General features: G+C 50.2%; 1 protein-coding gene and 1 pseudogene across 2 annotated transcripts; one reads left to right on the top strand and one right to left on the bottom strand.

Moving 5' to 3' along the window:
- The first annotated feature begins 4,758 nt into the window (after positions 1 to 4,758).
- LOC309891064 (olfactory receptor 14C36-like) lies at positions 4,759 to 5,746 on the top strand (annotated as a pseudogene). Its single transcript has one exon. The product of its transcript is annotated as an olfactory receptor 14C36-like (transcript).
- A 10,989-nt stretch (positions 5,747 to 16,735) lies between these two features.
- LOC309891065 (olfactory receptor 14C36-like) lies at positions 16,736 to 17,671 on the bottom strand (the record flags this gene model as incomplete). The annotated part of the gene is made up of 1 exon (XM_082785451.1): positions 16,736 to 17,671. One exon carries the CDS (start codon positions 17,669 to 17,671, stop codon positions 16,736 to 16,738), a length of 936 nt encoding a protein of 311 aa, XP_082641577.1.
- Positions 17,672 to 27,635: the final 9,964 nt, after the last annotated feature.

The following is a 27,635-nucleotide window of genomic DNA, read 5'->3' on the forward strand; positions in this document are numbered from 1 at the left end:
CATGGGGGACAGCATCAAATGATTTCCACAGTTCCAGGTAGATGATGTTAGTCCTTCCTCTGTTCCCCAGTTCTGTAACCCTTTTGTAGAAGTCCAGACGATTTGTCAGATATCACAGATTTGTCAGGCAATCCATAGACTTGTATATATCCCATTTTGTCAAGTATGCCCTGACCTGATCCACTCCCTCCAAGTGCCCATGCCCCAGACCTTCCTACGTTCTCTGTGACCTGGGATTCCTGAAGGTCAGTCTTGCCAGTAATGACTGAGGTGAAGAAGGAATTCAGTACCTCAACTTTTTCCATGTCTCATTTCAACTGGTATTGGGCCTCATTCAGCAGTGGGTCCACATTTTCTGGAGCCTTCCTTTTGCCACCTATATACTTTCAGAAGCCCTTCTTACTGCCTTTGAAATCCTTGGCCAAGTTCAATTACAGGTAGGTTATAGCTTTCCTAAACTCACAGGATTCTTCCATGCAGATAGGTGAGGAGGCCAAAGACGGCTCTCCTGACGGCCAAGATTTTGAGCTTGCTATTTGTGAGCTATACCACCCTCCCCTCTGAATCAGCTCCACCATCTCATGGTTGCCGAAGGAAACCATGATGCAATTAGACAAATATGACCTAACTGCTCTCATGGAAATGTGGTGGGACGGTTCACACAACTGGAAGCACTGAGGGTTACAAGCTCTAGTTCTTCTTTAGGAAGAACTTCTTCACTGAAAGGGTTGTGAGGCACTGGAACAGGCTGCCCAGGGAAGTGGTGGAGTCACCATCCCTGGAGGTCTTTAAAAGACGTTTAGATGTAGAGCTTAGGGATATGGTTTAGTGGGGACTGTTAGCGTTAGGTCAGAGGTTGGACTCGATGACCTTGAGGTCTCTTCCAACCTAGAAAATTCTGTGATTCTGTGATTCTGTGATTCTCTTCAGAAGAGAGAGACAGCGAAGCAGGGGAGGGAGTATTGCCCTGTATGTTAGGGAAAGGATTGATTGCAAAGAGATGCCTCTGAGAAACAACCATGGACAGGTCAAGAGCTTGTAGGCAAAAGTTAAAGACTGCACCAATAAAAGACACCTTGTGATTGGGGTCTTCTCCAGGTTACCTGATCAAGAAGAGCTTGTGGATGAGGCCTTCATGCTTCAACTACAAGAAGTGCCATGCTTGCATGCTCTCATCCTGATGGGGGAATTCAACTACTCGGGTGTCTGATGGAAAAGCTACAAAACATGCTGTAAGCAATTCAGGAGACACTTAGAGAGCATTGAGGATAAGTTCCCAGTCCAGGTATACAGAGCAACTAGAGAAGTGTTACTGGCACCGGTGCTCACTAGTGCTGACAAACTCATGAAAGAGGTTAAGATTGGATTGTCCTCATTGAGTTTGTGATCTCAAGGAATGTGGGCCTGGCAAAGAACAAAGTCAGGACCCTGAACTTCTGAAGAGCCAACCTCAAGCTACTTAAAGACCTTGTGGACGAGATCCCCTGGAATACTGTCCTTAGGGACAAAGAAGCTGAACAGAGCTGGCAACTCTTTAAGAATGTTCTCCTTAGAGCTTAGAAACTCTCCATCCTCCTGCATAAGAAGGTGGGCAGGGAGGGCAGACAACTGGGGCAGCTCAGCAAGGACCTGATGGTCAAACTGAGGCACAAGAAGGAAATGCACAGGCAGTGGAAATGGAGACACGTGGCCAGGGAAGAGTACAGAGATGCAGTCTGGATATACAGGGATGGGATCAGGAAAGCCAAGGCACAGATAGAACTGAACTTGGCAAGGGATGCAAAGAATGACAGGAAGGGATTCTAGAGGTACATTGGCCAGAAAAGAAAGGTGAAAGAGAGTGTGTCCCTTCTGACGGATGAGAAGGGTGAACTGGTAATAGCAGATATGGAGAAGGTTGAGGTACTCAACAATATCTTTGCCTTGGTCTTCACTGCCAGTCAGGCTTCCCAAGTCTTTCTTTTCCTTGAACCTGTAAATGGAGGCTGAGGGAGTCAAGTCTCACCCGCTGTAAGTGAAGAGCAAGTTTGAGACCACCTGATGAAAGTAAAGACATACAAGTCTATGGGGCCTGATGACTTGCATCCCAGGGTCCTGAAGGAACTGGCTGATGCAGTGGCCAAGATTCTAGCCATCATATTTAAAAAGGTCATGCAGTCAGGTGACTGGGAAAAGGGAAACATCATTCCCATTTTTAGAAAGGGTAGAAAAAGGACGCGGGGAACTACAGACTGATGAGCCCCACCTCTGTGCCTGACAAGATCTTGGGAAAGATCCTCCTCGAAGCAATATCAAGGCAGGTGCAAGAAAAAGAGAAACAAAGACGTGATCCAAGACAGCCAGAATGGCTTCACTAAAGGCAAATCGTGCCTGACCAATCTGCTGGTTTTCTACAATGAACTGACTGCATCAGTTGACAAAAGAAGACTGACTGATGCCATCTACATGGACTTCTGTAAGGCATTTGACATGGTCCCACATGACATCCTGGTCTCCAAATTGGAGAATCCATCCTGGTCCAAATGTCTGGACCAGAAACTTACCCTCAACATGCTCTAGGAGTTTCTTGAATTGCTTGAGGGTTGGACCGCTCAGTGGGTAAGGAATTGGCTTGAAGGTCACACCAAGAGAGTGGTGGTCATTTAACTCCATCTCCAAGTTGGAGGCAGGTGAAGAGAGGTTTACCTCGGGGGTCTCTCCAGGGACTGGGACTATTGAAAATCTTTATCAATGAAATGGACAGTGGGATTGAGTGCACCATCAGCAAGTTTGCAGATGACATCAAGCTGAGAGTGCAGTTGATTGAACAGAAGGAAGAGAAGCCATTCAAAGGGAGCTGGACAAGCTTGGGAAGTGGGCCCAATGTTAACATAATGATGTTCAACAAGTCCAAATGCAAGATTCTGCACCTGGACCAGGGCAACCTCAGCCATGAGTACAGACTGGGAGAAGAAATCATCGAGAGCAGCTCTGCAGAAAAAGGTCACTCGTGGAACAAATACTTTTTCAGATATGAGGTACAATAGTGCTGGAAAAGAGTTTCTTTCCTCCGTGGACGGAAATAATATTAGTGATCATTTCAGTCTGCTTCAGGCTGGATTCCCCTGGAGGCCCAGGGACGTGTCAAGAGCTCCCTGTGCTGTTAAGCTGGGCCAGCCTCCTGAGGCCAAGGGGAGCTCCTGGCAAGCGGGCAGTGCTGTAGAGAGACAGCTCTGCCCAGGAGCAGCTCCTCTGCACAGCACAGCAGCAGGGCTGGGGGCACTGCCTGCAGGGGACAAGGGTGTCTGAGAGAAGGGAGGGAGATGTTAAAGGCAGTGTGGAGGGGGGATGCTGAGAGCTCAGTGCGGGAGAAATCTTCATAGCCCTGAACAGGGTAAGTCTGTGGCTGCAGGGCAGCACAGCTGTTGTTCCTGGTGCCATCTCCAGATTTGCAGACAAATCCTACAGCCTGTGGAGCTTTCAGGGCAACTCTCAGAGCTTCTTTGGATTAGATGAGAATAACAAGGTCCAAAGCAGGGATTCCCTGCCACAGCTGTCAGAGGGACAGGACTTGAGGGTTCCTTCTCACAGGGCTGGATGCAGGCTGTGCAGCCAGGGTGCAGGCAGGGGTGGCCAGGGCTGTGGTACAGAGCAGGGTCCCTGGTGTGCCCCAGGGGCTGTGTGCTGGGGCAGGGCCTCTGCTGCCTGCCAGGCTCAGCACTCAGCCTGCCCGGGGAGCTGCCCAGGACACTGCGGGGAGAAGCTGCAGTTGGAAGGAGCTCCCGCAGCAGGGAAGGGCAGGAGCTGCATCCTTCTGGTGCTCAGAGGCTGCCTGGGCAGGCTGGTTACAGCTCCACAACATCCCCAGGGAATCTTTCAGGGAGATTCCTGAAAGGGAAGAGAAATGCCTGCACTAGAAGTAGGGAAGAAGTTCTCCTGGGTCTCTACTTTCAATTTCCTGCACTGGAGGGCTCTTAGGACAGGTCAGAGCTGCTGTACATCTGCTGAACATGAAGAGATATCCCTGGACAGTTCTCTGGGACAGGAGGTGTCAGTTGGGATAGGGTCTGTGAGCAATGGCAGGGAGGAGATGTGGGAACAGGGAAGGAGCTGCCAGAAGGGACAGCTCCAGGCATCAGAGTCCTCGGCAGGGAGGGAAGAGGGAGCTGCTGCCCAAAATGCCAAGGGAAGGGGGATTCAGGCACTCCCTGCCAGGCCTGCAGTGCAGGCCCCTTCTCTGCAGCAACCCCCTGCTCTCCTCTGACACCCAGCACAGCCTCTGTCCTCTGGGGCTTTAGGGCATGAGACACCTCCTCCTCAACTGGACCTCCAGAACAGGAGAGGAGCCTGTGTCCTGCAGTGTGATAAACAATGTTGAGGCTAAGAATGCCTTCCCTGCAGTGTCACTTCCATAGGTGGCATGCAAGCTTGGTAAGGTTAAGGCTTCCCTGCATGGCCGCCTTCCTTTCTCTGTGGCAGTGGGTTGGAGCATTTTGGTATTCTTTCTTATTTCTCCACCTGTGTGTGGTCCTCCTACTCTCTTTGTCTGGGATACAGGGGGATGTAATCTTCTCTTCTGACAAGAACTTCCTCAGGGTTTCTTCCTAGGAACAAGGTGCCCAAACTTCATTTTAAACTGTCAGGCATGGTGTCATTGGGTTGACAGAGCTGGAGAATAAGCAGACTCATAAGGCTCAGGGAAGGGTGAATTCTCTGAGAAAAGACATGAATTTTGAACTTTGAGAGAAGTCTGTCTAACATGTCTCTGTCTTTTCCTCCATGGACAGGCAACCATGCCCTGAGGCTGCAAATGTCCAACAGCACTTTACCCACTGAGTTCCTCCTTCTGCCATTTGCAGACACACGTGAGCTGCAGCTCCTGCACTTCGGGCTCTTCCTGGGCATCTACCTGGCTGCCCTCCTGGGCAACAGCCTCATCCTCACAGCCATAGCCTGCGACCACCACCTCCACACCCCCATGTACTTCTTCCTCTTCAACCTTGCTCTCCTCGACCTGGGATCCATCTCCACCACTGTTCCCAAAGCCATGGCCAATTCCCTGTGGGACACCACGACCATTTCCTATGCAGGTTGTGCTGCTCAGTTTTTTTTCTTTGTTGTCTTTGTCGCAGCAGAGTTTTATCTTCTAACCATCATGGCTTATGACCGCTATGTTGCCATCTGCAAACCCCTGCACTACGGGACAATAATGGACAGCAGAACTTGTGTCAACATGATAGCAGCTGTTTGGGGCTGTACTTTTTTCTATGCTGTGCTGCACACTGCCAATACCTTTTCCCTTCCCCTCTGCCAAGGCAATGCCCTGGATCAGTTCTTCTGTGAAATTCCCCAGATCCTCAAGCTCTCCTGCTCAAATGCCTACCTCAGAGAAGTTGGGCTTCTTGTGGGTAGTGCCTGTTTTTTTTTGGGGTGTTTTGTTTTCCTAGTGGTGTCCTATGTGCAGATCTTCAGGGCTGTGCTGAGGATCCCCTCACAGCAAGGACGGCACAAAGCCTTTTCCACGTGCCTCCCTCACCTGGCTGTGGTCTCCCTGTTTCTTAGTACTGCCACATTTGCCTACCTGAAGACCCCGTCCATCTCTTCCTCATCCCTCAACCTTTTGCTGGCAGTTCTGTACTCGGTGGTACCTGCAGCAGTGAACCCCCTCATCTACAGCATGAGGAACCAGGAGCTCAAGGATGCAGTTAAGAAACTGATTTCATGGATATTTTTCAATACTCATAAAGATTCCTTCACTTTCCCATAATGAATCCCAGTACAACCCCTTCCAGGCTTGTGTTTTGGTTGTTCTCATTATTTTTAATATTCCTTTTTGGTGGTGGTGGTGGTGTTTTTCTTTTTCTTGTTGTTCTTGTTTGGATTCCCTTCCCCTCCTCCCCCCCCACTATGAACCTCTTCTGTCCCATGTGGAGGCTGTAGAAGTGTGCGTCTAGCACTGTGAAGACTCAGTGAAGACTCCCGCATAACATCTCCATAATAAAACAGAATCACCAGAGTGTACTGACTGAAGGCTAGGATTTCCTTCTCAAACCAATGTCAAGAATAGGCCCAAAGAATTGCTCCCCACAAGGATCTGTTCCTGTTTCAGTTCAGGAAGGAGTGGCTCATTGTCATATATGCTACCTGTCAGAGGGCTAGATTTAAACTCTCCCATGGAACTCTGCTGACAGCAGAGGCAGCAAATTATTATATTACATAGCCAGGGCTGTTCCCCGTGTGACCCATAGGTGATGTCCTTCAGGAGGGGAATCTGGAACTGCCTGCAGAGCCCAGGGTACCTCCACGGACAGCAGAGCCTGGGGTGGGCAGTGACTGCAGCCCCTCTGAAAGTGAGAGATCTCCCACCATGGGCTCAGCCACAGAGAAAGAACTAAAGCCAGGTATTCACAGGGACTCTGCAGTCTCAGAAGAGAGTGGCAGCCAGCGGGCAGAGGGAAGGGAAATTTAGGAGTGATTCATTTCCCCCTTCGTGAAGTACCTCTGTCTGGTACAGAACCACAGCTCGTTTGTTCTGCACAGCAGTAGCAACAGCTTGGGGAAAACATGTGGGAAGCATGGAGACAGCCATTCCCCACAGCCCAAGGGGAGCTGATCTTTGAAATTTGACCAGCTCCATCCTTCTGTTGGCATCAGTGTCTATACTGGCAGAACAGCAACCAAGACGATGGATCAGCACTGGGTCATGGGCCCTGAGATTTTCAATACCCAGCTGTAGAAAGCACTGACTAACCTGATCTACCTGTGAAGCTATCACTGATCAGAAAAGGTGATGGTAGTGGACACCTCCAGAGGTCCCTTCTGACACAGGGGACAAGAGGCTGAACTGTGGAATTAGTGTGCGTGAGCATCCCGTGTTTTGAGGCCTTTCTGGTGTTTGTAATCCCTGCTCCTCAAGGTTACCTGGTGAGTGAGGTAATTCCCAAAATGAGGATCTGACCCATGGGAACCTAGAGTAAAATGGGTGCAAGAAAACTACAGAAAAGTTCTCAGAAATATTGCAGGAAGTCTGAAGTCAGGAAGTCTGTGAGTTTTTAATCATGAAATCATAGAATCATAGAATATCCCGAGTTGGAAGGGACCCATAAGGATCATCAAGTCCAACTCCTGATCCTAATCAACCTTGCTTTCTACCTACATGTATATGCTCACTACTTCATCATCTTGTTTATATGGGTGTTATGAAAGTGACAGAAACTTTCCTAAGGTTAGGACAGACAACTTACTCTACTCTCCCTTCATCTACAGCCTCTACCACCTGATGACAGCGGAAGGCTGCATTCAGTGCATTTTCCTCTCTGTAAATTTCTGCTGACTACTCCCAATCACATTCTTGTCCATCCCTTGTAGGGAAGTAGTTCCAGGACTATGGACTCTATCACTTTCTCTGTGACATAGATTCTCCTTCTTGTCTTCCTTTAAGATCAGAATAAGATATGCTTTCTTTTAGGCCTTATGACACTCATTCGAGGTGCATAATCTTCCAAAATCATAGAATAATGGAATGCTTTGAGTTGGAAGGGACCTCAGAGATAACCCAGTTCCAACTACCGTGCCATGAGCAGGGACACCTCCCTCTAGATCAGGTTGCTCGCAGCCCCATCCAACCTGGCCTTGAACACTTCCAGGGATGGGACATCCACCACTTCTCTGGGCAACCTGTTCCAGTACCTCACTACCCTCAGAGTAAAGAAATCCTTTCTTATTTCTAATTTAAACCTCCCCTCCTTCAAGTGAAAACTATTACACTTTCTTCTATCACTGCACAACCTGGTAAAGAGTTTCCCCATGTTTCTTATAAGTCCCCTTTTTGGAAGGCCCGAAGAAGGTGTCCCCCAGAGTCTTCTCTTCTCTAGGCTAAACAAGCCTGACCCTCTCAGCTTGTCTTCTTGGGAGAGGTGTTCCAGCCCTCTGATCATTTCTGGGGCCGTTCTCTGGACTCACACCAGAAGTCCTGTCCTAGGTCTAACTCATCTGTTGTGCTTGAGCCACAGAACTGGATGCAGTACTCCAGATGGGGTCTCTTGAGAGCTGAGTAGAGGGAGAGAATCACCCCCTCAACCTGCTGGTCACATTGCTTTTGATGCATCCCAGGATTTGGTTGGCTTTCTGGGCTGTAAGTACACACTGATGGCTCATGTCAAGCTTCTCATCCACCAGTACTCTCAAGTCCTTCTCTGCAGGGCTGCTCTCAATCTGCTCATTGTCCACTCAGTACTGATATTTGGGATTGCCCTGAGCCAGGAGCAGGACCTTGCACTTGGCCTTGATGAACTTCATGACAATTGCACAGGCCCACCTCTCAAGCCTGTTAAGTTCCCCCTGGATGGCATCCCTTCCCTCCAGCGTGTCAACGGCACCACACAGCTCAGCGTTGTCAACAGACTTGCTAAATTTCCATTGCTGGGGAAGCTGGCTTTGCAAATGACCAAGGCAGGAAGGGCTGTTTCCTACTGTCTTGGGACCAGCTGCTAACCTGTTGGAAAGGGATGTGCAGAGCAGGAGAGGACTGCAAAGTCTCCTGAAAGCAAGTCTTTGGGTGACTTTCTCTGCTCGGGCAAACTCCCAGGGGATGGATTGCTGCTTGCAGAAGGAGCACTCCAGGCATGTGCCCGAGGGGCTTTCTCTAGCTCCTGGGGGGGTGTCACAAATCAGACTTTACACAACTTGAATGCAGCAGACATTTATGATTTATTTTATACTTTGAAGGTAAATAGCAAAGTTAGATGGTAAGGTTTGTAAGTGCATTGAATCAACATGTAATCATCAACCAATGTAACAGAATGGTTCCAACAGAATCTGCGACAATAGAAACAGTGACTTAGTTAAAGGTTTGAGAATGGCAGGGTTCTTTGGTCACTAATAGAAAGATCACTTTCTATGACAATGCGACGTGCCTAGTGGATGAGGGAAAGGCTGTGGATGTGGTCTACCTTGACTTCAGTAAGGCTTTCCACACTGTTTCCTGCAGAATTCTCCTCAAGAAACTTGCTGCTTATGGCTTGGACTGGTGTACTCTTCATTGGGTTAAAAACTGTCTGGGTAGCCAGGCCCAAAGACTTGTGATGAATGGAGTTAAATCTAGTTGGAGGCTGGTCACTAGTGCCATCCCCCAGGGCTCAGTATTAGGGCCAGTTCTCTTTAATATCTTTATCAAAGCTCTGAATGAGGGAATCGAGTGCACCCTCAGTAAGTTTGCAGATGACACCAAATTAGGTGCATGTGTTGATGATGATTCTGTGATTCTATGGTTCTGTGATAATGTCAGTTATTACAGGAATGGTCAGTATTCTCTGTGTGTGTGTGTATGTTTATTACAACTTTTTCTTATTTTTAATTCAGCTAATTTTGCACATTAAAATTGTATTATTCATCCCATTTCCATTTCATTATCTACTTGTTGAGCATAGTTCAAAAACCCTGCACACAACGAGCCAGGCTCTCTGTGAATATAAACAAAAGAAAGGAGCTTGCACTGCCTTCTTTGACATCCTTCCTCTGAGACTTAGTCTGGATCTGCAGGGGCAGTGCCTGTGTGCAGGACTGCTGAGGAAAAGAGCCCCGTCCCAGAAGCACGGCCAGGGAGCACAAGTGGTTGGTACATGCAGAGCTGCTCTCTTGCCACTGCCGCCCTCTCCTGCTGAGCCCTGCTGGTGGGGTCAGGCCCGGCTGCTCCTGGAGCTTGGTGCTAGTGCTGCTGTGGGGCTGTGCTGGGACTGCAGGCAGGGACAGGCAGTTCCCTGTTAGTTGCTAGTGGCCATGCACCTGATGAATATTTCTATTTCCTAGACACTCAGGCTCCACGGAACATGATGGTGCTGATGGTACATGAGGTTTTTTCCCCCCCCTTTTTTTTTTTTATTATTATTATTATTTTTTTTTTTCCTGGAGGGAGCCAGGAGCTTCCAGGAGAGCCCAGGTGATCTGCACGGACAATATGAGCCTGGGAGACAACCGCAGAGCGTCAGCCTGTCCAAGGTGGACTGACTAGGGCTCAAGTGCTCAATCTGGTGTGAGCAGGCAGAGGAGAGCTCTGCAGCCCCCAGGCACACAGCAGCCCCACCAAAGGAGTCTGGTGAGTGACTTGTTGCAGTCCTGGGGCAATGGCAGTGACCCTGTGAGCTGGGTCTGCCTCCCAGACTGCCCAGCATGACCTTGCATAGTGCCCCCATACTCTGGGCACTACAGGCCCCTTGCTCTGCAGAGCAGCACCCCCAGCTGTGGCTGGAGCTGGGGCTGGGGCTGGGAGGGCACTTCCCCTGAGTGTCTTCTAGGCCAGCTTCAGGCACATGGCTTCTGAATAATAACGTGATCTTCACTCTGCACAAGGAGCTGAGAGAGCACCAACAGACAGGGGGCTGGAACATTGCCTGCAAGCTCCCTCCTGCCCTAGCACCACACAGGAGTGGCATGGAACTGGATCCTGTGCGTCAGAGAGGCTGGGAGTCCAGCAGCAATGCCATGGGCTTGAAGAATCACAACAAACTCACTTCAGCTTGGGCAGATTCTTGTCCAAGAACAGGCTGTTTTGTACGTGTGGCATTACGAGGGCAGTGGTACCTCAGAAGCTCTAAGTTCAGTAGGCAGTGAATGGCTGTTAAACAGCCTCAGAGTTGACTTCTTTCTGAAGCAGCTGACAGGTCATCCCTTGACTTCTGGCTGGGATCTGTACTCACATCTGCTGGTCTCCATAATAGGCCAGCAGATGCACCTGCTTTACAAATAGTCTGTGAGATCCTCTCTTCCTAAGTACCTGATAGGCCTCGTAGAGGAAGAGGTCTTGAAGATGTGTTGTCGTGTCAGAGGTTTTGGCTTTTGACTCATTCATCCTTCAGGACTGCTTTCAGTTTTTGACACAGAAGAGGCCACTGCCTCTGAGATGTCTGGGGGATCACAAAGCCTTCATGAGTGAAGGGAAAAAGTTACCCTGGGTCCATAGGAATCATTCTGGAACCAAAACATGTAGGCAGGAAGTGCACTTTTGTGGTGTTGCAGAGCTGCTGGGCACATTGTGCAGGGTGCTCTGACAGCTTTTGTGTCCTTCTCCATGCTGCCTTAGGAGCTGCTTCTTTCTCGGGAACAGAGTGGCCAACAGAGGTGAGACAGATACTCTGATTTCATGAAAGCCATCAGAAAGCTGCCCCTAAGAAGATGACTGATATGGGGAAGGCAGGGAGAACCTGGCCAGGAGAGATGTGAGATTTGGGGGAAGAAAGAGGAGCTTGGATAGCAGAAGGTAACGATTTTGGAGAAGTAAGAATATTCAGGTAATGTTGATCCCACCATAAAGCTGACTTAAAGCAGTCATGTGAGACCATTACCCTTTTTTAATCTGTTATATTAATATCCAAATCTCAGTGCCACTCTACACCCTTACAGGAATCCACTGCTCTAATTTTTCCAAAATTAGCCAAAATTAGTCCATTACCCCTTTCCATTACCTTTCCTCTCTTGCTCACCCTGATCCCTGCACTTAACAATAGCATTGAAATGCTCTGTTTAACCCTGGTATTCTTGTAGACCTAAACAAAACCCTCAAACAAACAGCTTGCCCATACCCTAACCACAGACCTGACACCACAAGCAGAACACCAAACCCTCCCACTAAACATGTGTTTAATCTCTCACCCAGAAAGGTTTACCACAGTCCCTAATGCCATTCATGAACAACTATCATCCAAAGCCTGTCTTCCTGTGCATTAACCTGCTCACCCTTAACCCTTTTCCTAACCCTTAAGTTTAGGTTCTTGTTCCCTTGTGGCAGGGCAGGAACCATGAGATTGCTGTGCAGTCACATGGCATGAATGAATGTGAGGGGCCATGGATTTGATCAGCTTGTAGGCCACAAGGAGAATATGGGTGGGAATGCTCTGATGAGCTCAGTTCTGCCTCAGGATGTCCTGAACCAGCAGGAGGAATTGGCCTGTGGCAGTGACTGTGAAGTCACTTCTGTCTCTGCAGTTGATAGGGCAGCAACAAGAACGTGTCACAGAAAGGGGCTCTGAGGTCACTTCTGTCTGAAGTAGCTGACAGGTCACACTTCTACCTGGGATCTGTACTTTTCAGCTGATATCTGCCAATGGTCCTGGTAGGTCAGCAGAAGGCACCTGTTTGGCATGCTGACTGTGGGATCCACTCTGCCCACATACCCAGGAGGACCCAGACAGAAAGAAGGCCTGAATGTGGGTTGTCCTGTCCCTTCTGTTTGAGTACACAACTGGACAGCAGCAGGCACAAGGCTTGGGTGTGTCTAAACAAGAAGCTGCAAGGCCAGCAGCAGGCCCATGGCTTGGAAGATGCTGGTGAGGTGACATCTGTCTGGTTGGCTGACAGGCCGCAAGAAGGCCAATGGGTTGGGATGCCTACTTTAGGAGTGGTTTCCACTCAGTTGGAACTTTCTTTATTAGTAGGAAAGAGCAGGAGAGAAAAACCTGCCAGAAAATGCACCTTGGAAGGTTGGCATTGGCCATGAAGAAGGCAAAATGTCCCTCAAAGAGTCGTGCTGTGGTGCTAGAGGTCACCCAAAGAGTGTCTTTGATCAGACACTTTGATCAGTTTTGTGTTTCAAGGAACAGCTGGAGAGGGTTGACAAGACATTGGTGAAACCAGAGAAATGCCAGGATGAGAGCAAGGTGGTGAACAGAGATGGGTGTCTGCAGCCATCAGGGAAATAGGACAAAGTGTGGGGCAGCATAGGAAAGTCTGGAGAGGACAAAGAGGTGGGTGCTGGCAAGAAGGGAAGGCCCCAGCAGCCCTGACTTTTTTGTCCCCTTGGATAGAGCTTCTAAGGAGATGAAATATAGTCATTGCAAGGGGGCTCATTGCTTTCTTGAGACCCTGTGCAGAGGCAGGAAGGTGTCATACCACTGTTCTTCTTGAGGCATCACACTGCCCACCACACCTCACAAACCCCCAGAAAGAGACCAGAGCCAGACACGGGAGTGCAGGACATTCCCTTCTAGTGGCTGGAATCAGGACCTGGCCCTTTTACTTCAGCACAGCAAACCCAGACTTTTCTCAGCACAGTGCTTTGCCTATCTGTAATCATGGCCTCCAATTATCTGTCCTAACAAGTCCCTGAGGAGAATCTCCTGGTAACAGCCCTCAGTGGGGCCCATTAATACTCCAAGTCACTTCAACTTTTCCTTCTGACTTTACTTGCTCAAGCAATTGCATCATTCTCCTCTCAGTACCTGATGTTCACAGACTGAGCACCAAAATCCACCATGGAACTCATTAAAAGGCAGAAACACCTAAGGAACCATATGTCTTCCATAGTTTTATTCAAGTCTTCAAGACTTGGACAACTAATTGGGAAGCTTTCATAATGTAGTTGAGGAGGAAGATTTCAAAAAGCAACTAATACAAATCTTTTATCATTTGGAAGGATGAATATTGTTGCATTTCAGTATTGAGCATCTTTCTTCAATTGATATTAACCCAGGGCTTCTCCTATGGAGACGTCCATAGGGAGGAAAAGCAGAGTCTTGAGGCCTGACAGTGCATGGACAACCTTGCTCCTCACCACCCCAACCCTGACATTTCTCTCATTGGCCACCTGGTGCTTGTATCACTTTCCCTTACACCACACTTCTGCACTGAAGTCTGCAGCTGGATGTTACAGCCCCTTTGCACCAGCTCCCACCTGCTTTCCTTAGAGACCTGTCTACACACAGAAGGGTTTTTCCTTATTTTAAAACAAACAACAAGAAAACATGCAGCAATTTTCCAAACAGCAAAGCAAGCACCTCATCTTATATGTCTCCAGTCAGATTTATAGGTATTAAGATTAGTATGATTCCATATGATTCCATATGATCTTAATTCAATGATAAATGATGAGGAGCTTGCTACAGAAACAATTAGGCAGAACTGCTAATCGATGGGCAAGCTTGAACTCAATGAAGCTCAAAGCAGAAACTGGGTCAGTGAGAGCAGTCTGAATGAGTAAGGGGGGGCAAAACAGGAGAACCATGGGAAGTGCATAGGTCCCGACAGGCAGCTGGAAAGGGGACATTCAACAGGGATTGTTTATTCAAGATGGGTGGAAGTGCCTGGAAGATGAGGGAGTACGCCATGATGGAGAAAGCAATGAAATGCAAGTGCTCATGACCATCAGTATTTCTTCTCCTATGATGAATAGAGATCCTGAAAATTCACCTGAAGAAGGATGTAGATCACTGGTGAAGGAACTGTAGTTTTGTGACATCACAAATTAGGATTACAAAAACACTTCCACATGTAACAGTAATATGTCCCACCCCATATATACCATCCTGTGGGGCAGGACAGATGGAGCCAACAACCAAGGGACAAATTTGGGTGTCACTGAGGGGGCCCAGCAGAGACAAGGAGTCAAGGCAGTGGGGTGGGGGATGCCAGGAGAAGCAGCCCAAGGGGTGGTGCTGCTTGTGAGGACATGTTTGTGCCAGCAGCCTGAGTGGGCAGCAGCTGTGTGCAGGTGAGGGGAGGCCAGGAAGTGTATGCCAAGAGAGCTCCTGCCAGCAGAGACAAGGCTGGGGCCGAGGCCAAGGGGATAGGCAGGCCCAGGCCCAGGTGACTGCATGTGCCATGCTGAGCTTCCTGCCCCTGCAGCAGCTGCACTGGCCCTCAGCAGATGTGCTGGCTGGCATGCACTGGGAGGTCCTGTTGTGCATCAGAGAGCAGCAAGGAAGGTGCTGGAGAGGGCTGGGGCAAAGCGGGGGGCAGAGGCTCATGCAGGGACTGGCTAGGGGTCTCCTCTGCTACAGCCACCGCACAGAGCATGGCAGGACGAGGACAGGCAGGACTCACTGCCACAGTGCAGAGCCTGGCCCTGGACGCTCCATGACCACCTTGCAGGTTCTGGCAGGCCATGGTGAGGGGACGAATGCCCTGGGCCCCCTTCCTGCTCTGCCCAGGCCAGCAAAGGCCCAGAGCGGCCTCCTCTCCCCTGCCCCTGCAGCTCTGGGCTCCTTTCGCGCATCCCTGGCTCTGCAGCACCAAGCCCTGCTGGGAGCCCTCCCCTGCATGCTCCCACCGCTCCCTGATGCTGCTGTTGCCCTCTGCCAGGCACTGCCTATCGCAGCCTAGCCCCTGCCCACCTCCCCCCACCACCCTGCCCTCTTCCCAGCCCACCCCAGCATCCCAGGCCATCAGCCCAGTATGGGCTAACCCCAGGGCAGTTCCCACCGCAGCCTGCTGTAGGGCTCTGGGCATGGCCACCACAGCTGCTGGGACAAAGGTGGCTCTGGGCCTCCCCAGCAGCCCCCGGGCCGGGACGAGCCATGGCTCAGGAAATTGGAAGGTCCTGAGCTGGTGATTCTGCTCTGCAGATCCAGGGGGCTTTGGCGCCCAGGGTCCCCTGGAGGACTCCGCCACACCCATTCTGCTCCAGGTGGTCATCAGACCCAACTCCATGGGGATCTCTGCTGCTCAGCCCCTTTCCAGCTCCCCTGATGGCTCAGAACTATAGGGCCATGCTTGGTAGGGCCATGGGATGTCTCTAAGGGCACAAAGGGGAGGTGAGTGCTATACCAGACCTGGCCCATGAGGCAGGCTTCAAGGAGGGCGTCCTCAATTACTCTTATGGGCCTTCACCTGCTGGCTCTTCACCACCTCAGCAGGAATTGCAGAGTCTTCCTTAGCCCCTGGACACCTCACATTTTCCTTTTCCTTTCCCAGACTCTTCTTGGTTACTCCTTTTATGAGGTTCTAATCACTATCCAATAAGCACACTTTCCCTGGGTTCCCCTTCCATCTGGCAGCTCCAGATTCTTCTCCAGGCAGGCATTGGCTATCTGCCCCACTGCAGGGACACATTCCAATGTAGATGAGTCCAAGACCAGTTGTTGTCTGCTTGGGCATGTGCCACCACAAAGGGAGCTCTTGGTCCAGCCCTTGGTTCCTCACAGACCATGCTGGGACTTTCAGCCTGTGTCCTTCACTCCGGGAAAAATCCCAGAAAACAGGGAAGCAGGGAGTAACTCCCTGGCTGTATGTCTTACAGCAGCTTTGCAAGAGGTGTCCAGGCTTCTGGGTTTGCCCTGAGCAGCCCCTTTTGTTACTGTGGTGCTAGCAGGGAGGCCAGCTGTGACCCAGGGCTGCACATTGCCTGCTGCTGCCTGCAGCCACAGGGATGCCACTGCAGAGACAACAGGACTGTCACCAAGGTGCATGAGATCTGAGGGCTAAGAGAAATGCAAGAGCACAGAGGAACAATGTGGAAGCCAAAAGAGAGCAGCAGTGAAAAGGCCACATCCTGCTGCTGGCCATGGCCATGGTTCCAGGGAAGCAGCAGCCCTGACCTGAATGCAGCAGGGAGGCAGAGCCCAGCGGGCAGTGAGGAGTAGCCCCAAGGGCCACCGGGGCTGCTCCTTCGTGTGGCAGCTGGGCTCTTGGCCCTGAGCCCCTCCTGTGTGCTGGGGCTGCTCTCCCAGCTCCAGAGGGGATGGGAAGAGACAGCAGCTGAGATCGATGAATTTCTGATGGATTCTTTATTGTCTTTATGTACACTGGAAACCTAGTTTTATAGGTAAATTAGAAGATTTAGTCAAATTAATTAAGAGGAAGTATACATATAAATAATAAGGCCGTTTAAACCAATATCAAAATTTATTAAACTAATAATGCAGAAAATAATATGAAAATTGGCACGTCAGTTTCTCAAATATCTTGACAGGGTTATTATTAATGGTTATATTATGTTAATGTTGCTAATGAGAAAAATGATATGATACTGATCACAATTATGGTATCATTACTTATGCTTGAGAAGCACATATAGAAACAGTATTCTCACTGCATCTTTGAGCTCCTGGTTCCTCATGCTGTAGATGAGGGGGTTCACTGCTGGAGGTACCACCGAGTACAGAAGTGACAGCACGAGGTCCAGGGATGGGGAAGAGATGGAGGGTGGCTTCAGGTAGGCAAAAAAGGCCGTACTGACAAAGAGGGAGACCACGGCCAGGTGAGGGAGGCACATGGAAAAGGCTTTGTGTCGGCCCTGCTCAGAGGGCATCCTCAGCACAGCCCTGAAGATCTGCACATAGGACACCACAATGAAAACAAAACACCCAAATGCTAAAGAAAAACTAAACGCAAGAGCCCCAACTTCTCTGAGGTAGGCATCTGAACAGGAGAGCTTGAGGATCTGGGGGATTTCACAGAAGAACTGGTCTACAACATTGCCTTGGCAGAGGGGCAGGGAAAATGTACTGGCCATGTGCAGGACAGCATTGAGAAAGCCACTGCCCCAGGCAGCTGCTGCCATCTGGGCACAAGCTCTGCTGCCCAGGAGGCTCCCGTAGTGCAGGGGCTTGCAGATGGCAATGTAGCGGTCATAGGCCATGACAGTAAGCATGGAATACTCTGCTGTGAGAAAGAAAAGAAAAAGCAAGACCTGTGCAGCACATCCTTGATAGGAGATGGCCCTGGTGTCCCAGAGGGAATTGGCCATGGCTTTGGGGACAGTGGTGGTAATAGTGCCCAGGTCGAGGAGGGCAAGGTTGAGGAGGAAGAAGTACGTGGGGGTGTGGAGGTGGTGGTCACAGGCTACAGCGGTGAGGATGAGGCCGTTGCCCAGGAGGGCAGCCAGGTAGATGCCCAGGAAGAGCCCGAAGTGCAGGAGCTGCAGCTCGCTCGTGTCTGCAAATGCAAGCAGGAGGAACTCACTCACAGAGCTGATGTTGGGCATTTGCTGACATTGGACCCAGTTGTCTGTTGAAGAGGAGAAGAAGGGAAAAAAAAAATAAAGCAGAATTAAATGAGAAAAACTGGAAATGAAAGAGGAGAGTAAGGGAAACTCATGTTCAGTCCACAAATAAGACATGAGCTTTGCAGTGCTGTTGCAAACACCTCATCTGAATGATGAGCAGAGCTGCAGATATTTTATTGGTTTGTGTTGCCCTTATAATGCTTAGGAGATGTATGAGATGGTTGAATGCCCTGACAGGTCACGTACACTCTCAGTGAAACCCTGTGTGTGCCAGGACTGTGCCTTGGTGAAGACTGAGCAGAGCAGACGTGCCAACCAGTCCTGCTCTCAGCTGCCCTGTATTACCCCTCTGTAAGCTGGAACACAATCCCACTCAGTTGTTTTCCTGAGAAGAAACTGGAGACAGCTTAGAGCAGAGAAGCCCCAGTCCGAGTGCAGCTGGACCAAATCCTCACCTTGTCTCCAGGAGAAGCTCTCAGCTAGAAGGAGCCTGGGGGCTTCTCCTCATCTGAGCTCTGCATGGCCAGCCAGGGCAGGGTGTTCTGGGCTGACTGGGGGCACCTGGCTTAGGGCACTCCGAGGGGCTTCTGCCAGACTTCCTCCCCTTGCAGTAAAACCCATCAGGACTCTCAAAGCCTACTGCATTGCCCACTGCCCTCCCAGAAACAAGACCCAGCAGGAGACCCTTCCTGGACCTGCAGGAGACCCTTCCTGGACCTGCAGCTGCATGGCCCTGCAGCCAGAGACTTACTTGCGGAGATTTCTCCTGCAGTCAGCTCTCAGCATTCTCCCACTCCCAACTGCCTTCAGCCCCTCTCTCCTTCTGTCCTCTCCCCGTGCCACCTGTGGTGAGAGCCCCCAGCCCTGCTGCACTGTGCAGAGGAGGTGCTCCTGGGCAGAGCTGTCTCTCTGCACCAGGGCCCTCTTGCCGGGAGCTCTCTCTGTCCCAGGAGCCTGGCCCAGCTCAGCAGCACAGGCCCAGACCAAGGCATTGGAATCACCCCTCTGGTGGCTTTGCTGATGAGCCCATGAATCTCAGGCACTGAGTGGAAAGTGAAGAACTCTCTTAAGAACTCCAAGTCAGATGCAAGTTTTCTGGAGTTTCCCCCTGAGGGCCAGGATTGACATAGCCTCCCTTGGAGCTCGTTAGAGCCAAACTTTGGAGGCAGTGAGGCCAAGGAGACAAAGGCAATGTGAAAATGACACTGATCTTTGGAAAAAAACTGGATATGTTTCACCAAGCACAAAAGCTGAGCCTTGACCCCTGGCCTCTGGGAAGGGAGATCCTTTCCCTTAAGACATTGCTCAGGGCTCTTCCCACGACAGCAGGAGATGGGGATGTGCATTGCCAAGTGCAGGACAGTGGTACAACCTCTGCCTGGTTCATGGCTGGGTGTGAGGAGGCAATGAGGCCCTGGCACTTTAGCGATAAGCTGTCTCCCCATAGGCTTCAGTGACACTGACAACAGCCATAGCCATGGACACAAAGAACTTGGTCGTCTTTGGACTTTCATCCTTGCTACAGCCCTTGTTCCTCTCGACCCCATGCAGTCCTTGGGACTCTCACGCCTGCACCTCTTTCCCTGCTGGCTGTAGGCCCTCTTCCATGCGGTGTCTCACCAGATCTGAGATGAGTCTGGTACTTGAGATTTTCTTGGTGGCCATGCTCCTTGTAAGGCAGCTCTGTAGGAATCTGGCCGGGTTCGTGGTGAGCAGGCACCACTGCTCGTATGGCATCCATGGTGGTGCCCAGGCCCTCCTCTTCCTCCTGGGCACTGCTCACTCAGCAGGGTCATGGTCTGCCCTGATGTGTGGGGCTCCTCTTCCACTGGTGCAGGACTAGACTCTTCTTGTAAATGTCAAGAGATTTCTGTAGGCATATTCATGCAGTTTCTCATGGCTCTCCCACACTGACGCTCCATTCTGTCAGCTGTTAATGTCTGCAGGCAGATGGTTCAACCTTCCTGTGATTGTGCTATCTCTGACAAGAGATCAGCATCAGGAGTTGCAGGCAAGTTTGGATAATACAGAGGTAACCAGCTGAATGGAATTGCAACAGTCTCAGAAGGGTAAGGGACTGCAGGCTGCCAGGTTCCACCTTTCCTGTGCTTCCTTGTCATGCGTGTTGTCATTTTGTCCAGAGCTGTGTCCTAAATGTTATGATACAGTGCAGGGACAAAAATTAGAAGTGTCAAAGCCCAGCTGGAGCTCAATCCATCTATTACTGTCAAAGACAATCAAAACTGTTTATAGAAATACTTCAAAGGAGGATTAAGGAAAATCTTCATCCTTTATTGTAGGTGGGGTAAACATAGTGACAAGAGATGAGGTAAAGGCTGAGGTATTTAATGCTTTCTTTCCCTCAGTCTTTAGCAGCAGCACCAGTTGTTCGTCTGATACTCAGCCCCCAGAACTGGTAGACAGGGACATGGAGAGGACAAGAGGTGGACGCTTTTCCCCACTTGTTAACTCTCCCTTTCTCCTTCATCTCCCCCTTCTCTTCCAGGATACTCCCAATAGCTCTGCAAAGCTTTGAGTTTCCTTGGGACGGTCAAACCAGCATGTTCCTCTTGTTATGTCTCGTTAATGTGTTTCAGCTTTTGTTTAACATCAGACAATTATTTAAGAATGCCATCCAGAGATCTGTCCAGAGGCAGGAGAGTTTGGAGTGGCAGGGATTGAGGGAGGATATGGGCAGGTACCTATAGCTGTGAACGCCTCCAATGCTTTGGAAATTCACCCCTGAACAAGTGCAGAATCCAAAAAATCTAGAGAAACCCTTGAAAAAGTAGTGTGATCACCACCGCCATTCCAAAGAGACACAAACCAACATGCTGGGAGTTAACCTCTGCTTACTGAGCCTCAATTAATGCCACTTCAACCCCTGTGTTATGCCCTGCAACCACTCCAACACATGCCAAAGGTCCTGCAGCCACTCCAACTACTGTGACAGTCCCGGCAGCCACTACAACTCCTCTGAAAGGCACTTCAGCCACAGCAACTCCTGTGATGGGTTCTGCAGGCACTACAACACCTGAAACAGGCCCTGTAGCCACAACAACTCTTGTGACAGGTCCATCAGCGACTCCAACCCTGTAACAAGCCCTGCAGCCACTCCGGCTCCTGTGACACTCCATCTGTGACAGGCCCTGCAGCTAATCCAACCAATGTGATGCCCCCATGTCTGGGCCAGAGAACCAGCCTATGCCAGTATCAGTTGCTCCTCTAAACAAGAGAAAACAATGCTGAAAGTCAGGTGAAACCTACGGTGGATGAATTGGCTAGTCAACTCCAGTAGTATGAAGAAAGTCTCTCTTCTTTTCTATGGGCTTCTGTCTTGTCTGTGGAGAAATTTTCTCAAGGGGCTCACCAACTCCAAGAGAAGGCAAGGGAGAAACTTTTCCAAGAGGTCCTACATCATAAAGAGAATATATCTCCTTTCCCTTGTACTATGCCACAATGGATATCACTAATGCATTTTTATCCATCCCTTTGAGAGCACTGTGAAGACCACAGTTCTCTTTCACTTCAGGGGTGTCCAATACACCTGGAATCAACTGCCCCAGGGGTGGAAACACAGTCCTGCCATTTGCCATGGACTGATACAGACTGCATTGGTAAAGATATTAAAGAGAACTGGCCCTAATACTGAGCCTCCTCCTAAGTGGCCTGTCCTCTTTTCCAAATGTCATAAACTCTCTTTTTCTACCTGAGCTCTAGCCACAACTCTCTGTTCAGCCAAGCCAGTCTTCTTCCACACCGGCTTGTCTTTGGGCATGTGCTGACGGACTGCTCCTGAGCCATTAAGATTTCCTTCTTGAAGAGTGCCCAGTCTTCCTGGACTCCTCTGCCCTTCAGAACTGCCTCCCAACAGACTCTGCCAACCAGTGTCCTGAACAGCTCAGAGTCTGCCCTCCGGAAGTCCAAGAAAACAGTTTTACTGATCCCCCTTCTGACTTTGCCAAGAATAGAGAACTCTACCATTTCATGGTCACCCTGCCCAAGACAGCTCCTGACCACACATCTCCCACCAGTCCTTCTCTTGTTTGTGAACAGAAGGTCTAGCAGGGCACCTCCCCTGGTAGGCTCACTAACCAGATGAGTCAGGAAGCTATCTTCCATGCTCTCCAGGAACCTCCTAGACTGCTTACTCTTTTTGTATTAGTGTTTGTATTTGTATTTGTATTTTGTACTGTATTTCCAGGATATGTCTCTGAAGTTGAAGACCTCCACAAGAACAAGTGCTGGTGATTGTGCAACTTTTGCCAGCTGCTTTTAGAATGCCTCATCCATCTCCTCATCCTGGTTTGGCGATCTATAAGAGACCCCAGCAGGATGGCCTTCCCACTGACCCTATCCCACTGGGACTCAACGTTATCATTCTTAGTCTTGAGTTCTACAACACCAAAACCCTCTCTAATATAGAGAGCCATGCCACCACTCGTTCTGTGCTGCCTGTCCCTTCTGACGAGCCTGAAGCCAGTCATTGCAGCACACTAGTCATGGGAGTGGTCCCAGCACCTTTCAGTGATGGCAGCCAAGTCATAGCTTGCCTTTTATTTCTTTGCTGTTGAGCAATGGCTATAGCTATATTATGTTGGACATGCATCAATAAAATCTTTGTTTATGGCCCGGAGGAATTTGACACTTGAAACATCACTCAAATGTCACCATGGCACCTCCAATGTCACCTGGTGTCTGCATCTGAACAGCTCCCTCCTGGTCTCTGTCTCCATTCAATATGCTGGGAACTGAGACAAGCAGCTTACATAGAGCTGCCTGGTTTGTGCCCACCTGAACCTAGGCAAGAGGAATCCCAACTCCTGTGGTCTTCTGTAAGGCATGGGAGAGTCAGCTAAGCCCCCTTCTAGCCTCTGAACTGCAAACAAGGTATGAGTTGCTTGGTTTGACTCAGCTGAAACCCTTTCCTCAACAGGGGGAAGACAGATAACTCCCTGTCCTTGCCTGGGTGTTCTGCCTAAAAACAGGATATGGAAAAGTGATTCTTGGACATCATACCTCTTCTGAAATGAAGAAGGACAGTGCTCCCTCTCCACTGGAGGGAAGCAACATAAATGTTTACTTCAGTGTGTTTCCATGTTGAATCCCCTGGAGGCCCAGGGACTTGTCAAGAGCTCCCTGTGCTGCAGAGAGACAGCTCTGCCCAGGAGCAGCTCCTCTGCACAGCGCAGCAGGGCTGGGGGCACTGCCTGCAGGGGACAAGGGCGGCTGAGAGAAGGGAGGGAGATGTTAAAGGCAGTGTGGAGGGGGGATGCTGAGAGCTCAGTGCGGGAGAAATCTTCACAGCCCTGAACAGGGTAAGTCTCTGGCTGCAGGGCAGCACAGCTGTTGTTCCTGGTGCCATCTCCAGATTTGCTGTCAAATCCCACAGCCTATGGGATCTTTAAGAAGGAATCTCAGAGTTTCTTTGTGTAAGAGGGGAGTGAAAACTTTCAGAGCAGGGATTACCTCCCTAAACTGTCAAAGGGAAAGGGCATGAGGGTTTCTTCTCACGGGGCTGGCTGCAGGCTGTGCAGCCAGGGTGCAGGCAGAGGTGGTCAGGGCTGTGGTGCAGAGCAGGGTCCCTGCTGTGCCCCAGGGAGTGTGTGGCAGGTCAGGGTCTCTTCCACCTGCCATGCTCAGCACTCAGCCTGCCCAGGGAACTGCCCAGGGTGCTGCGAGGAGAAGCTGTGGGTGGAAGGAACCCCCAAGGCAGGGCAGAACAGGTCAGGGTCCTGCTGGTGCCCAGAGGCTGCTGTCTGGAGCAGGCTGCTCAGAGATCCACAGCACCCACAGGACATCTTCAGGGGAGATTCTTGAAAGGGAAGAACAACACCTCCTCTGCCTGAAGGAAAGGCACTATCTGACGTCTCTGCTTTACTCTTCCCGCATTTGGAGGGAAGTCGGGATGATAATGGTGTTGTCAGGTTTGTAGAAAGGACTGAAACTCATAGAGCATTACAATGAAAGGAACCTCTAGGTCTTTGAGGAACCTCACAATTTCACTCCACACTCTTTAGCCTACAGACAGCACCAACACAACCTTCATTGTTTCTTGTGGCATTGTTGGATGTCCTTCTCAGCACCTGTAAATAGGGAGATGCCTCTGGGTAGTGGACACCTGAGATCCATCCCTGGTACTCTTTACCATGTACTGTATGGCACTACTGACTCCTGCTGAGTCTACAGAGGATCTGCATGGTCTCTATGGCACCCTTAGTCAGAGAAACCTAGGGCTCAAGACAGGAGCAAATCTTCTTCTGATGAAGATATGTTGAGGATGCAGTTTTGATGAGGAGGGTTCTGTGAAATACGGATTAGGTTTTGCTCAGAAAACTCTCTCTAACTTGTCACTGTCTATTTCTCCATGGGCAGGCAACCATGCCCAGACGCAACAAATGTCCAACAGCAGCTTCCCCAACGAGTTCCTCCTCCTGCCATTTGCAGACACACGCCAGCTGCAGCTCCTGCACTTCGCGCTCTTCCTGGGCATCTACCTGGCTGCCCTCCTGGGCAACGGCCTCATCCTCACAGCCGTAGCCTGTGACCACCACCTCCACACCCCCATGTACTTCTTCCTCCTCAACCTTGCCCTCATTGACATGGGATCCATCTCCATCACTGTCCCCAAAGCCATGGCCAACTCCCTCTGGGACACCAATACCATCTCCTTATCGGGATGTGCTGCACAGGTCTTTATGTTTGCTGTTTTTATTCCAGCAGAGTTTTATCTTCTCACCGTCATGGCCTATGACCGCTATGTTGCCATCTGCAAACCCCTGCACTACGGGACCATCATAAACGGCAAAACTTGTGTCAACATGGCAGTAGCTGCCTGGGGCAGTGGCTTTCTCCATGCTGTGCTGCACACTGCCAATACATTTTTGTTACCATTCTGCCAAGGCAATGCTGTGGACCAGTTCTTCTGTGAAATTCCCCAGATCCTCAAGCTCTCCTGCTCAGATGTGTACCTCAGAGAAGCTGGGCTTATTGTTTTCACTGCATGTTCACTTTTAGTGTGTTTTCCTTTCATTCTTTACTCCTATGTACAGATCTTCAGGGCTGTGCTGAGGATATCTTCTGAACCTGGACGGCATAAAGCCTTTTTCACTTGCCTCCCTCACCTGACTGTGGTCTCCCTGTACATCAGCACTGGCACATTTGCCTACTTGAGACCCCCATCCATGTCCTCCTCATCCCTGAATATTTTACTGGCAGTTCTGTACTCAGTGTTGACTCCAGCAGTGAACCCCCTCATCTACAGCATGAGGAATCAGATGCTGAAGGATGCTGTGTGGAAAGTGATGTCTGGGTGTTTTTCAGAAGCAATATAGTTACTGTCCTCTGCATATCACTGATAATGCGACTCGTTACAGACTGAGATACAGTTTTCATTTTGTTTTCCTTTTATTTTTACTCTTACTTTGCTTTACTGATGATAAGGTAGTCCAGAGAGAAATATGATCATTATTTGTGTTCCACAGACAAAGAAGAGCTCTGCAACACAAGGAAATGGGAAAGGGGCTGGGAAAATTATTAATTATTCAACCAGTGAAATTTCATAGTCTGGATCAAGTGAATCACCCCAAAACTTCTCCTGACATTGGAAATGAGTTGGACTCGATAATCCTTGTGGGTCTCTTCAATGAATCTATTCAATGAATCTCTGACTGAAGAAGGCCGGCTATCTGTGCGCACCCTCCATGGCCAAAGAACCACTTGTGTGGGAAGCAGTCAGTTGCAGTGCCCCCCACACCAGTTAGCTCTGCCTTCACAGCCTGACCAGCACGGCCCTGCAGAGTGCCCCCACGGCCCCACTCACCACAGCCCCCTCACTTTGCAGAGCAGCACCGCCAGCTCAGGGAATGTGGGCAGCATGGGCAGGGGCTGCAGGAATGTCTGCTCAGGCCAGCCCAGAGGTGCTGGGCTGGGGCAAGGCTGTGTGGGACATGGGGTGTCCTGGGAGAACAGCAGGGTGCTGTGTGTGTGCAGTGGTGCTACCTGAGGAACCCCAGGGCCAGCAGTGTGGTGCTGTGCTGTGCTGGGAAGTGGCACTGGCCTGGGGGACTGCAGGCTGTCTGGGAAGGTGGATTGGTAGGATTTATCTCCTGCACATTGCAGCAGCAGAGAAACTGCTGGTGACCTCCCCTGCTTCATTTGCTGCTTTGGGGCCAGCCCAGCCTGGACTTCTCTGCTGGACTGGGTTGGGGAGAGGAGAGGCAGGTGTAAAGAGCTGGGGAGGGAGTGGGCTGGGCTGGCCTCCTGGGAGCGACAAGGGGGAACCACAGAGCAGTCTTGGCTGGGCCTTTGTTCACTGCATATGGATATGACCAATGCTAGTCATCATGACTTTCACAGCAACTCCTCTGAAGAGTTCTCAACATTTTTCTAAAATATATAGTCAGTTCTTGAATCACTTTCCTACAGAGAGGTGGCCATTTCCTTCAGCATGCTCTGGACTTGCAAAGGCTACATGGGGAAATGTGAGTCTGGATTTGTGCGAGGTCTTCTGAAGCATGAGCTGGTTGGCAGACAGAGTACCCAAAGGATTGTGCAGGGCATCCCCTGCACCCACTGCTCCTGGGGGACCTGGAAAGAGGCCTCCTGATCACAACAGATCCTTGTAGCCCTGTGGATCCTGGCTCTGAGGTCACTTGTGTCCCAGCACCTGGCTGGCTAACAGCAAGGAGGCAGAGCCTCTGAGGTCACAAAGACCTTCAGAAATCTGCCCCCAAGACGGTGACACGTATGGAAGGCCAAGGGAAATCCGGGAGAGTAAAGGTGCAAGACCTTGGTGAGAGAAGAGGGACTTGGCTAAGAGAAAGGAAAAATTTCAAAGAGGTGATAGGGGTTCAGGTAAGGCTGATGCTTCTGCAACACTCACTGGGAAAGCATTCGTGTTAGGCCTTGGCAAAATTTCCAACCAGCAACCTGAAAACGTAGTGCTAACCTAGTACTAAATGCTCTCCCTCACCCTGAAAGGAATCCACTGCTCTAAACCCCAACCTCATTTCCTAACTTGAAGTCAAACCCCAAACAAATTACTTTTTACCTTTAGTCTTAACATATTGCTCTTGCTAATCCCTAGTTCTTAATTCTTTGAATTATATTGCCAGATATCATCCCGTAACAAGGTACATAATAAAACCCTAACCAAAAATCTAGCTTATACCCTAAACACTGACTGTCTACCCAAAGCAGAAATCACAAGCCTCCCTTTAAGACCTTGCCCAGTTCCTAAACTTGGAAGGTAAAATACAATCCCTAAACTCTAAACTGAACAACCAAACCTCAAATCCCTCATTCCTGCACTCTTATGATGTAAATGAAGGGATTTGGCCCCACGAGGCTGGGCAGGGCTTGAGAGGTTCTGCAGCAATCACTTGGTCTTGGAGGAGGCAGGGGAGGTGACATAGGTCTGGTCAGGTCACAGGAATCAATGAAGAGATGGGTGGGGATGCTCTGCGTAGGTCAGCTGTGCCTCAGGACATCAGGAGGCAGCAGGAGGCCCATGGCTGTGCAGGTGGGTGTCAGGGCACTTCTGCCTGAGGACCTGATGTGCCACCTTCAGGCTGATGGCTGGTGTAAACGTGTGTCATTTTAGCTGTGCAGAAGAAATTGAGAAAGCAGTTCTTGGATCACTTTTCTACAGAGAGGCGTCCATTTTCTTCAGGATGCCCTGGTGCTGATAAAGGCTACATGAGGAAAAATTACTCTGGACATGTGGGAGGCCTTCTGAAGCATGAGCTGGTTGGCAGGCAGAGTATCTGAGGGATTGTGCAGGGCACTCCCTGCAACCCGTGCTCGTTGGTGGGCTGAGAAGAGGCCTCCTGAGGACAACAGCTCCTTGTAGCCCTGTGGATGCTGGCTGTGAGGTCACTTGTGTCCCAGCACCTGGCTGGCCAACAGCAGGGAGGCAGAGCCTCTGAGGTCATAAAGGTAA

Source organism: Aythya marila (assembly GCF_965140915.1).
Source record: "Aythya marila genome assembly, contig: HAP1_HAP1_SCAFFOLD_154, whole genome shotgun sequence".
NCBI classification, from domain to species: domain Eukaryota; kingdom Metazoa; phylum Chordata; class Aves; order Anseriformes; family Anatidae; genus Aythya; species Aythya marila.